The sequence below is a fragment of the Mya arenaria genome, chromosome 8 (genome assembly GCF_026914265.1).
Source record: "Mya arenaria isolate MELC-2E11 chromosome 8, ASM2691426v1".
NCBI lineage: Eukaryota > Metazoa > Mollusca > Bivalvia > Myida > Myidae > Mya > Mya arenaria.
In genome coordinates, this window is record NC_069129.1 from 9,602,388 (window position 1) to 9,615,777 (window position 13,390).

The following is a 13,390-nucleotide window of genomic DNA, read 5'->3' on the forward strand; positions in this document are numbered from 1 at the left end:
GCCTGGTACTGAGTTTTGCACTTAAAAGGATGTCAAGTCAAGGAGCTCAGTGTGTTGTGAAAAGTTCAAGTATTGTCAAAGCATAATACCATTCTTATGCAAGTCTCAAGTCTGAGTCAGCCCCATTTTTCACTTACATTGCATTCAATTTACAAACTAGATGTAAATGATGTTGAAGCTTTACATTGGTATAATATATGATATACAGCAATTTCCATCATCAATTTTATGAAGAAAAGAAAATTTACAATGATAATAAAATATTCAGTTATGTTTCTTGAGACTGAAATCTGGTTTGAGACCTATTATCATAAACATGGAGCCAGGTGTCTTCAACATCTCCAAACCTTCATAATCCTGCATAGTTGTTATTGGTGCCATTTTACAAAAACTTCAACACTAGCCATATCTTGATAACTACACATAACAAAACTCGCGATGTCAAACTCCTCTATCTCGATGTTTTTGTTTATATGTCAAACTCCTCTATCTCGATGTTTTTGTTTATATGTCAAACTCCTCTATCTCGATGTTTTTGTTTATATGTCAAACTCCTCTATCTCGATGTTTTTGTTTATATGTCAAACTCCTCTATCTCGATGTTTTTGTTTATATGTCAAACTCCTCTATCTCGATGTTTTTGTTTATATGTCAAACTCCTTTATCTCGATGTTTTTGTTTATATGTCAAACTCCTCTTTTTCGATGTTTTTGTTTATATGTCAAACTCCTCTATCTCGATGTTTTTGTTAATATGTCAAACTCCTTTATCTCGATGTTTTTGTTTATATGTCAAACTCCAATCTCGATGTTTTTGTTTTTATGTCAAACTCCTTTATCTCGATGTTTTTGTTTATATGTCAAACTCCTTTATCTCGATGTTTTTGTTTATATGTCAAACTCCTTTATCTCGATGTTTTTGTTTATATGTCAAACTCCTTTATCTCGATGTTTTTGTTTATATGTCAAACTCCTTTATCTCGATGTTTTTGTTTATATGTCAAACTATTTTACGAATGTTGTTAGGCTAGTTACACATTTCTAGTATTTTGGTTGTATCGAATGCTTGAAATAAATCCCAAGGTCCTAACGACTTTGACATAGCAAGTTTTGACTGTATTTAAAATCCACATAAAAAATCCACATAAAATTTATTTGCTGAATCACACTCATGCAGAAACAGATGAGCATTAGCATTTGATTGCATTGCTCCAGCTAGCTTGTAGTGAGATTTTAAATAAATACCAGTTTATTTCTTGAATAAATTTTGAGGTGATGATTGCAGGGTGTCACTGTGACCGGAAGAAGCACCTGCGTGAGATCTACACAGCCGCCCAAGCTCTCAAAAAGTCCACCCCTTCCTGATCGGCACATCTACCTCACTATCCAGGATGTACAGAACGTGTGAACTACAGTGTCACCAAGGTCTACTGCATTTGACACACGGAAGATTCTTCACTTCATCAATCTCCTTAACTGTTTTATTCCAAAAGTAGAATGTGTTATGCTTAATGTAAACAATCCATCAACAATATTGAAAGTTAATTTTAAAGGAGAAGAAAATATCACTCCAAAAATATAACAGTTCAAAATTTCACATTTATGTTACAATAACTTAAAACATTCTTAGGATGCTTTTGTAAAACAACCCCATAACAGTGCAAACATCCTTAGAGAGGTTTCTGTCTGGTGTTTCAGTTTTAAATGCTGAGTTTTAGATGATGCCAAAATAATAGGGGCATAAAAACATTTTTGACTTTTGATTAAATCTTATCATAAGTTTAACACTTGCAGTGCATCCAATCAGTGCTCAGAAGTTCATGTCCTGTTATTTTGTTTATTAGCCTACAAGACTTAGTGGATTTGAATCTACGAGTTATAGTTCATGTAACATATTCATGCAGTCGCTGTAATTCTACAGGATTCTTTTCATTAGTAAAACAAACTTTAACATCTAATGAAGAACATTATTCATACTGACTAATGTGAACAAACATGTTTTAACACAAATTAACTAGCTAAGTTATTTATATTAAACATTGCAAGTCGACTTAATCTAATCTGTGAGATGTATTTTTCTTTGATGTAATCTCTCTTTTGTCATCTGTTATTTTATCTTGTGTGAAATTCTATTTATGCAAACTTGTTTTCCATGGATGTTCTGTGTTGAACCCTAATGAACCTTGTTAATCCATGGTTTGAAATATGTACATCAGTCATCACTTATAATAAGTTAATGATTTGTTCGTGGTCATTTAATGGATTGATACATTCATGGGGTGAATGACTTATCAAAGCACATCAATTCATTCTGGGCTAAGCTAGGCTAAGCTCAGCTAGACTCAACTAATTGAATGAACATGTGTCAGGTTCTAAACAGGAAGAAATATTGTTGTGCTATTCTGCTTAAATATATTTTGGATTGACATTCCAACATGTATTGCAATCTTTGGTTTCGCTGTCAGAGGATCTTATTGGAATTTCAACCTTGTTCTCAATTGAAAATATATTCATAACTCGAACAATATACAACATATATAGCAAAGCTCATAAATCTGTCTTGAATAAATATCCAGTGTGACTTAACAAAAACAATTGGATGGGCATCGGTCTAAGCTTTGCAGCAGTTTTGTATCCTAGCCAGTATACATGATAACATGAATAAAGTCAACCCTATGTTTTTGATGGTTGACTTTGTTTGATATTGTTTAACTTGTTATTTACAAATAGTTTTAACATTAAGTTGAGTTGAGAATATGCAATGTGTTTGACCCTTTGCTTTGTTCTAAAAACCTGTAATTTAGTTCAAATATAACCATAGGTGATACATATTTTAACTGTGATGACAAATGTGAATACCGTCCATTTATACATGTATATTTATTGAAATTTACTTGAACTATTATGTTTAATTAAAATTGAATGTTCAGTGTTTTATTGATCAATAAAGCCTCAAAAAGTATTGTTATTGTAGCAGTATATAATTGATTATATTATTACTGTGCTGCAAATTTACATACAACAGTTTCTGCTTAGAGAAAATGTAGCAGACAATGTAGCATAGTAGCAGATAAAATGTTGCAGAGTAGCAGATAAAATGTAGCAGAGTAGCAGATAAACTGTAGCAGAGTAGCAGATAAAATGTAGTATAGTAGCAGATGAAAAGTAGCAGAGTGTCAGACAAAATGTAGCAGATATAATGTAGCAGACAAAATGTTGCAGAGTAGCAAACAAATTATAGCTGACAAAATGTAGCAGATAAAAAGTAGCAGAGTAGCAGATATGATGTAGCAGACAAAATGTAGCAGAGTATTAGATATAATGTAGCAGACAAAATGTAGCAGAGTAGCAGATATAATGTAGCAGACAAAATGTTGCAGAGTAGCAGATATACTGTAGCAGACAAAATGTAGCAGAGATAATGTAGCAGAGTAGCAGATAAAATGTAGCAGAGTAGCAGATATACTGTAGCAGAGTAGCACACACAATGTAGTATAGTAGCAGATGAAAAGCAGCAGTGTCAGAAAAAAATGTAGCAGATATAATGTAGCAGACAAAGTGTAGCAGAGTAGCAAACAAATTATAGTTGACAAAATGTAGCAGATAAAAAGTAGCAGAGTAGCAGACAAATGTAACAGAGTAGCAGATATAATGTAGCAGACAAAATGTAGCAGAGTAGCAAACAAATTACAGCAGACAAAATGTAGCAGAGTAACAGATAAAATGTAGCAGACAAAATGTAGCCTAAAATAACAGGTAGGTAGAATGTTTGGAAAAATGAATCCAACAATATAGTTGTCAGTTACAAATGTTCTTGTTAGGATTTGTTTAATACTTAGTCTAGTACTCTCCTATAACCTTCTATTATTTCAATTTGTACTAAAATAGAAAAGAAAGATTTGAATTAATTCATAATCATTACAATATGAAATTAATTCCTTTCCATTAAGAAGCTTTTTACCGCAGATTTATTGTATTAATATTCCAAGAACAAACGTTACGGAAACCAAGTTTTAGCCTATTTTTATGCTACCAGAATCATTACCACTTCTGAGAACAAAGTTTATAAATTGAGTCATGTATGGTTAACAATTTCAGTGTACTATTTATGTTTTGGATTTGCAGTAATTCAATTTAATAAATACTTATCAAGTTATATCATTACATAGGAATAATTATTAATTTCTATTTTGCCTTTTAATTAAAAACCTCGGTCATAAGTATGGATTTATTCTCACATCTAAAGTGGAAATTGTGATTAATTCTCAGTTAATGCTCCACCAGATGATAGCATATAGTTGCAACAATATTATAAATGTATCAAATTTGAAAAAGAAATTGAGTAATGCAAAATAAAGAGTGTAATTATTTCTCTAAATTACACAGCTCTAAAATAGAAGTCTAGACTACGCATTAAGACCTTTCCTGGTGAAATCCTGATAGCCCATTTTAATTTAATTTCTTATATATTTTTTTCGATTGCAATTATTGAGAAAATCAAGGGAAGGTTTATTACCATTTCTAAGAGCGAAATTACCATTATATTCTTAACAATAAATCAGTTGAAGATTTATATTTCGAAAATTATACAATTCAATATGATGGGAATTTGGTAATAAGTAAAACTATTACATACCGGTAGAAACAATATTATTTTCATCTTTGTCTCCTTATGCAAAACCTTTGATATGTGGAGCAAATTTCTATTAATATTCTCAGAAGAAATGTAATGGAAATAGTTTTGTCTATAATTTTACTATTTCGTTGAATAGAAACCATTAAACAACATTGACAGTTCCTGAATTTTACTTCTGCATAAGGCTACACCAAATTGATATTTCGTTCCGCGGATTTACCGCTCCTGTTTTTTTGAAAATGTAAAAAAATTTTTTTTTATTAATTTTGTGCGCCCGCACCCCATTTTGATCGCCAAGCAGATTTTTTCAGGTAATAATTTATTAAAAGGCTAAAAATAATCAGGTATAATTTTCTACGCTAGTTTTCGTGTTTTTGTACAGGGAAGTTACCGATGGGTAGTGTTTTTATACTTGTTACTCGATCGGTTTAGCATGGGTTTCAATAAATTCAATCAAAATGGCCGCTTCCGGTATAAACGAAGTCTTTTCCCGTCTTCACGACTGACTAAGTATAGTAAAAAACAAAACATGTGGAACCATAGCAAGCGGCACTCATTTACCTCAAACTTTCATTAAATACTACCTCAAATGCAATCTACCAGTAACCAAATTACGCTGGTTAACCATTTAAGCAAAAATGCAGCTATTTTTGCAAACAGAAATCAGTTTCCAATGTCCATGGTTCCATATTTAGACATTCTTAAATCACAAACAAAAAATACTCTGTTGTGGCCTCTCTATGGCAACAGTCAAGTGTTCCATACTGAACTCCCATCCGCACGAGTATCCAGTTATGATAAATCACCATGACTACAAGATGGGAATTTAGTCTGATGATATGAAACAACATTGTCATGAGTAATGTCCCATATAGCGGTTGCACATTAAGAAGACACTATATAAACCTGGCACTCTTTAAGATGGCACCCCAGATAGATTCAGATGGCAATTTGTGATCCGTTGCTCCCAGACTGTTATAGGGTATTCTCTGTCAAAGAGAACGCCCCCTGGAGAGACATCAATTTGCCATAGCGTGCATTTGGACCAGACTTGAACCACCGCTGCGATACATACTGTTACATATAAAATTTGAAAGCAGCAACACATGAAAGTAAATTTCTGATCAGCAAAGTTTAAACTTAATTACTTATATAACAGGTAAATTCTAAACAAAAGGTGAAAGGAAAAAAACAATCTAAGACTGGGTGGGCTGGGCGGGCTTTTGATTTCGGTTGCCTTTGCCGCTGTGCAAGTGTCTGTGCATCTTCCCTCACATCTACTGCTTCCGCCAACCTTCCTTTTCCTCCCTTTAGGGCGTCCTCTACCCAGCATTGTTGTAGCAGGCGTATTAAACCGCGAGTTTAAATTATTAAATTACCGAGTGGTCCGATTGCTTAGCAACGGAACGACAACCCTTAAATTCAATCTCGCGAAAATAATAAAATTTATTTTTAAGCAAAATAAATTAACTTATTGCAGTTTGTCAAAAGCTGTAGATTTACTTTGATTAAGCATAGAACACAGCAAGGGGACGTTTGAAAGGTTCCGTTTAATAACTCAAGCTAGACTATGTCCGTAACACCAGGGATGATCCCACCTGAGTAAGTTAAAACTTGTAGTAACAACAAGGGCAGTAACTCTGGTCTAAGCACAATTTTCGCAGTAGCTAAATGTAAATTAAGCACAACTTAATGAGTAGCTGAAATATTTTCAGACATGACTAAATGTGTGTCAAAATATGTTGGTCCTCATGCTCATTTTTATCCAAGTCGAGGAATAAATTACATTACAAATCTAGGTCAAATCACATAGGAGCAGCACATGCAGTAAGGTATGTGGATGAATAAATGCTGTAGTAAATAAATGTCAATAACTCTGGTCTAACTACATACACTCTAATGTAAAGCCTATCATAGGAAGATGCTAAACAGTACTCTGTGTAGGTTTCATGAGACTATGTTAAGTCACAAACTGGTAGGTACTATATATTTTCACTTATTTAAGGGCCATAACATCATGCTAAATACAATGTGAATCATCCTTCTACAAGTTCAATGCTAGATATTCCTGTAGATACCTTCATAGATGTTTGTGCCACAAACCTACTGGTTTAAAATGGTAATTTTTTTTTAATCAAGGGCCATAACTCTGAAAACTCAGTACGGGCCAGTCTTTAAGTTTCTCCAAAATGTTTGAATGGCTATCTTGTAAGTCTGTACTTACTCACCCTCCATATAAAACATTGTCAGGTAGTTTGAGTTGATACCAATATGCACCACTCTTACATATACTATGCTGATCTAGAAACATAGGGCTGTTTCATAATCAATCCTCGGCCAGGGGAGATTTTCAATAGTGCAGTACTACCTAGAAACAGCTCCTGACATTGTTGAGGAATAGGGTCCCCTTGGTACCAGCACAATAGAAAATTCATTAAACCTGCTTGGTGGTTGGGTTGTAATAGTGTTCCAAGTTCTTGGGTCATAATTATGACATCATCAGAGTTACCCCCCATGACATTCTAATTCAACTACTTCCTCAATCTCGACTGTATAGCTTTACCCAGAAGTGTGGTCAGCCCTAGGTACTGACCCAGATGACAATAAACATATACAACAATAAAATTGTGATCTTTTTATTGATCACAGATAGAATCCATGAGACATAAACATAGTGTGTCCTTGTATTAATTTTACAAACACTCAAAGTAATTTTGATAACTCATTCAATCATGTATACAATTAATGATCTATAGACTTCTGAATCATTTCCAGAAAGCCAGAATATACATTGTATATATTGAAGTTCAATGAAGAAACCTCATTATCACCGCTGTGAATATCTAACGGTTTGCTACAAATTTAGTCATTTAACAGCTTTTAATATATTAAGTTGGAGCCATCAATTTTAAACGGAAAACATAATTTTATAGAAATAAGCGGTGATTAGTTGCGACATCCCATAATGTCTCTAACAGCGACATAACAAAGGCATTATTAGCATCTGTCTCAGACAAATCAACATTCTAATGGAATCTTGAAGTTGAGAGATTATGTACCATGTTAAGCTGACATAAACTAATCTTGTTAATGACTTGATGGACATGATGCTTAATCAGATACCTTCATTCTTGCTATTCAACATACATATAGTTTGACCAAGAGTTTTATTGCTTACACAGTTTGGAACATTAAAATCAGGGTGGCAGGTTGTTATGTCATTTGTGTTGAACTGTTCTGCTGATTGTCCATAACGACGGTCCACTTTTGGCTACATGACCAGTCATTTCCTTCGTACATTGAGGGCACATCGGTGAATGGCAGTTCTGTCCACAATTTCAACCAATAACGAGCATGGTCCCGAAGATTCCAATTTCAGAGTCCAAAAATAAAATCTGCACATTGGAGAAGTAATCAACCCTGTATATAAAGGTAGTTGTCCCTTTCAGTAATGACCAAGGCCAGAATGGACGAGCCTCAGATCGAGGACCTGCCTTGGTGATTAATTCATCTCCTGTAGGGATATACAACTGCCCTCCATTTTCTTATAACCATGCCCAACAAATGACAGCTATTGCCATTCAGATTCCAAATTTCGGTGTCCGTCGGGGGGTCATCGCTGGGGTGCCAGGCTCCCTTCGTCCAGGAGTGATGATATGTGACCTGAAAATACACAATTTGTTGATCATTCAATAAGCTGTTGTAAAAAACAATATGCTCACTAGATGAAACAAAAATTTATTTACAGAATGTGTGAACTTTTTACCTAGCAATGTCAGATTTTTTTTTCTAAATACTGAATACAAGTTCAGATTTTTATTAATGTACCTTGCACAAGGCTCAATCAAGAATAAGGTTTTATTTCTATGCAGCAATGTTACCAACAAGAGATGACATGTTAAATACACTCTAAGACACTGTCAGCTAGGTCAGAAATGCATTTCAAACAAGAATGATTTTATAGTAAATGTGGTAGCCTTGTTGTGAATCTAATCGGCCCATACATAATCTGCATTGCTGTAAACCTAATCGGCCCATACATAATCTGCATTGTTGTGAACCTAATCTGGGCATACATAATCTGCATTGTTGTGAACCTAATCTGCCCATACATAATCTGCATTGTTGTGAACCTAATCGGCCCATACATAATCTGCATTGTTGTGAACCTAATCTGGGCATACATAATCTGCATTGTTGTGAACCTAATCAGCCCATACATAATCTGCATTGTTGTGAACCTAATCTGCCTATACATAATCTGCATTGTTGTGAACCTAATCTGCCCATACATAATCTGCATTGTTGTAAACCAAATCTGCCCATACATAATCTGCATTGTTGTGAACCTAATCGGCCCATACATAATCTGCATTGTTGTGAACCTGATCGGCCCATACATAATCTGCATTGTTGTGAACCAAATCTGCCCATACATAATCTGCATTGTAATGGATCTGATCAGCCCATACATAATCTGCATTGTTGTGAACCTAATCAGCCCATTCATAATCTGCATTGTTGTGAACCTAATCAGCCCATACATAATCTGCATTGTTGTGAACATAATCAGCCCATACATAATCTGCATTGTTGTGAACCTAATCTGGGCATACATAATCTGCATTGTTGTGAACCTAATCTGGGCATACATAATCTGCATTGTTGTGAACCTAATCAGCCCATACATAATCTGCATTGTTGTGAACCTAATCTGGGCATACATAATCTGCATTGTTGTGAACCTAATCTGCCCATACATAATCTGCATTGTTGTGAACCTAATCTGGGCATACATAATCTGCATTGTTGTGAACCTAATCTGGGCATACATAATCTGCATTGTTGTGAACCAAATTTGCTTGTTATGAACCTAATATGTGTTGTTGTTAACCTAATATGTGTTGTTGTGAACCTAATATGTGTTGTTGTAAGCCTAATATGTGTTGTTGTAAGCCTAATATGTGTTGTTGTAAACCTAATATGTGTTGTTGTAAGCCTTGTTAACCTAATATGTGTTGTTGTAAACCTAATATGTGTTGTTGTAAACCTAATATGTGTTGTTGTAAACCTAATATGTGTTGTTGTAAACCTAATATGTGTTGTTGTCAACCTTATATGTGTTGTTGTCAACCTTATATGTGTTGTTGTAAACCTAATATGTGTTGTTGTAAACCTAATATGTATTGTTGTAAACCTTATATGTGTTGTTGTAAACATTGTATAGGTTGTTATCAACCTTATATGTGTTGTTGTAAACCTTATATAGGTTGTTGTCAACCTTATATGTGTTGTTGTAAACCTAATATGTGTTGTTGTAAACCTAATATGTGTTGTTGTAAACCTAATATGTGTTGTTGTCAACCTTATATGTGTTGTTGTCAACCTAATATGTGTTGTTGTCAACCTAATATGTGTTGTTGTAAACCTAATATGTGTTGATGTCAACCTAATATGTGTTGTTGTCAACCTAATATGTGTTGTTGTCAACCTTATATGTGTTGTTGTAAACCTAATATGTGTTGTTGTGAACCAAATATGTGTTTATGTGAATTAAATATGGGTTGTTGTCAACCTTTTATGTGTTGTTGTCAACCTTATATGTGTTGTTGTCAACCTAATATGTGTTGTTGTGAACCAAATATGTGTTGTTGTCAACCTAATATGTGTTGTTGTAAACCTAATATGTGTTGTTGCAAACCTAATATGTGTTGTTGTGAACCAAATATGTGTTTATGTGAATTAAATATGGGTTGTTGTCAACCTGTTATGTGTTGTTGTCAACCTTATATGTGTTGTTGTCAACCTTTTATGTGTTGTTGTAAACCTTATATGTGTTATTGTAAGCCTTGTTAACCTAATATGTGTTGTTGTAAACCTAATATGTGTTGTTGTAAACCTAATATGTGTTGTTGTCAACCTAATATGTGTTGTTGTAAACCTAATATGTGTTGATGTAAACCTAATATGTGTTGATGTAAACCTAATATGTGTTGTTGTCAACCTAATATGTGTTGTTGTCAACCTTATATGTGTTGTTGTAAACCTAATATGTGTTGTTGTGAACCAAATATGTGTTTATGTGAATTAAATATGGGTTGTTGTCAACCTTTTATGTGTTGTTGTCAACCTTATATGTGTTGTTGTCAACCTTTTATGTGTTGTTGTAAACCTAATATGTGTTGTTGTAAGCCTTGTTAACCTAATATGTGTTGTTGTAAACCTAATATGTGTTGTTGCCAACCTAATATGTGTTGATGTAAACCTAATATGTGTTGATGTCAACCTAATATGTGTTGTTGTAAACCTAATATGTGTTGTTGTAAACCTAATATGTGTTGATGTAAACCTAATATGTGTTGTTGTCAACCTAATATGTGTTGATGTAAACCTAATATGTGTTGTTGTGAACCAAATATGTGTTTATGTGAATTAAATATGGGTTGTTGTCAACCTTTTATGTGTTGTTGTCAACCTTATATATGTTGTTGTCAACCTTTTATGTGTTGTTGTCAACCTTATATGTGTTGTTGTAAACCTAATATAGTTTGTTGTCAACCTTATATGTGTTGATGTGAATTAAATATGCGTTGTTGTGAACCGAATGTGTTGTTGTGAACCTAATATGTGTTGTTGTGAACCAAATATGTTTTTATGTGAATTTAATATGGGTTGTTGTCAACCTTTTATGTGTTGTTGTCAACCTAATATGTGTTGTTGTGAACCTTATATGTGTTGCTGTCAACCTAATATGCATTGTTGTCAACCTTATATGTGTTGTTGTAAACCTACTATGTGTTGTTGTTAACCTTATCAGACAAAGCGAAAACATTTTTTCCTTCACAGGACATTGTGACAGGCAAACACTGAAAGTTTACTTGTCGCACCAAATATTTACCTGTCACAATGTTACAAACAATATTCAGTTACATCAGCCTAAACATTGTTTTTAACCTCTTATTTAAATAAGTTTTGTAACTCCCCATTATTACAGCTTTAGATTTTCTTGGTTAGATGTGTCCTGACTACAAAATGTATTAAGTTTTGTGAATAACAAAAAAGGAGCTAAACATCAGGTCAAAAAATCAATATTTCGGATCTTAAGTAATATTTTTTTCCTCCCTTGCCCCCTTAAAAACTCATATCCGTTTTGTCTTCCTATGGAGCAGCTAGATCATACTCTTTTAATTCATCTTTAAATTAAAGATACAGTACGGTTATAAAATATAACGAATTGTACTACAAGTCAAACTCAGGCACAACATTTATGCAAAAACGAAAGTAGAGTTGTTGTCATTCGCAATGTTAAACAGAGCGGAAAGAGTGTCAGCTCAGTATATTCATCATCATATTTAATATAACACGATTGCCGGGTGCTACTTGGCCAAAAAATATACATCAGAATTTTGTTATTTCCGAACAATACTCTGAATAATCATGATATAATAGTTAAAAATAACTCTGAACATTTATTTAGAAACTGAAAGTAAATTTTCCAAAAATTAAACGGTGCTGACTGTAATTTTTCACCGGACATTCTGACCGACCAAAACAAAAGTTTCGTCGGTCAAAATAGAAATATACCGGACATGTCTGACTGTCAGACGGACATTCGCATTGTCTGCCTTATATGTGTTGTTGTGAACCTAATATGCGTTGTTGTCAACCTAATATGTGTTGTTGTCAACTTTATATGTGTTGTTGTAAACCTAATATGTGTTGATGTAAACCTAATATGTGTTGTTGCCAACCTAATATGTGTTGTTGTAAACCTAATATGTGTTGATGTCAACCTTATATGTATTGTTGTGAACCTTATATGAGTTGTTGTCAACCTTATATGTATTGTTGTGAACCTTATATGAGTTGTTGTCAACCTTATATGTATTGTTGTGAACCTTATATGAGTTGTTGTCAACCTTATATGAGTTGTTGTCAACAAAATATATGCTATTTTGAATTTAATATGTGTTGTTTTTAACTTAATATGTGGTGTTGTTAACCTTATGTGCGTTGTTGCTAATCCAATCTGTGTTGTTGCTAAACCTGATCTGCATTGTTGTGAACCTGATCTGCATTGTTGTGAACCTTTCTGCATTGTTGTCAACCTAATTTTAAAAACCAACGTCAACAGATGAGTGTTTGTGTTTGTTCTGCAGCCCTCTTGTTGAAGCCTTACCTCTTGGAGGCAGTGACTTGACTGTCTGCCTGCTCCTTACGTAGCTTTATCAGATCCTGAGCCTTCCTCATCTCGTCCTCCATGACTCCCATCTCCTCCTCTGTCTGCTGTCGACGCTCCTGTGGAAATCACATAAGAAAGGTACAGGTAACTTGTCCATGGGGACTGGAAAGGCCTTGACAAATCTCTTTGCTAGAAAAAAACAGTCAAATGCCCCCTAATCTAGATAAGATATGCTAAGTACCATCACTTTAATCAGTTAGTATTGGATAGTTAAAAATAAAACAGGCAACAGAGATGACATTTACAGAGAAGTGCTTGAAGTTTTGAGTCTGAATAAGCATTTTATAGTTAACAAAGGCATGAACAAGACCCCAGATAATCAATATGGAATGAACATATATACAGACAGAATGTTTATATGATACAGACAATGGCAAGCTGGTTAAAGTATGATCAAAGCCCATTCTTTATTCTCAAGTTCATGCAAAAAGCAATGAACAACGCAAATATATAGGAAATATTTACAAACAGATTAAATGAGTATATGAAAATATTCAGTGAACAATTCTGGCT

General features: G+C 33.9%; 2 protein-coding genes across 11 annotated transcripts in view; one reads left to right on the forward strand and one right to left on the reverse strand.

Moving 5' to 3' along the window:
- LOC128243039 (probable tubulin polyglutamylase TTLL9) overlaps positions 1 to 2,961 on the forward strand; it is a 29,261-nt gene extending 26,300 nt beyond the window's left edge. For all 10 annotated transcript variants that reach the window (XM_052960507.1, XM_052960509.1, XM_052960511.1 and 7 more), the window contains one exon: positions 1,285 to 2,961. In XM_052960507.1, coding sequence (XP_052816467.1) covers positions 1,285 to 1,364 — 80 coding nt within the window. In that variant the 3' untranslated portion in view covers positions 1,365 to 2,961. The remainder of the gene's footprint in view (positions 1 to 1,284) is intronic.
- A 4,294-nt stretch (positions 2,962 to 7,255) lies between these two features.
- The window catches only part of LOC128243327 (pre-mRNA-splicing factor ATP-dependent RNA helicase PRP16-like), a 48,238-nt gene continuing 42,103 nt past the window's right edge, over positions 7,256 to 13,390 (reverse strand). Inside the window, exons 25-26 of the mRNA XM_052961031.1 lie at positions 12,815 to 12,933; positions 7,256 to 8,298 (exon numbers count right to left, since the gene is read on the reverse strand). Of these exons, the coding sequence (XP_052816991.1) occupies positions 8,217 to 8,298; positions 12,815 to 12,933 (201 nt within the window). The 3' untranslated portion in view covers positions 7,256 to 8,216. The remainder of the gene's footprint in view (positions 8,299 to 12,814; positions 12,934 to 13,390) is intronic.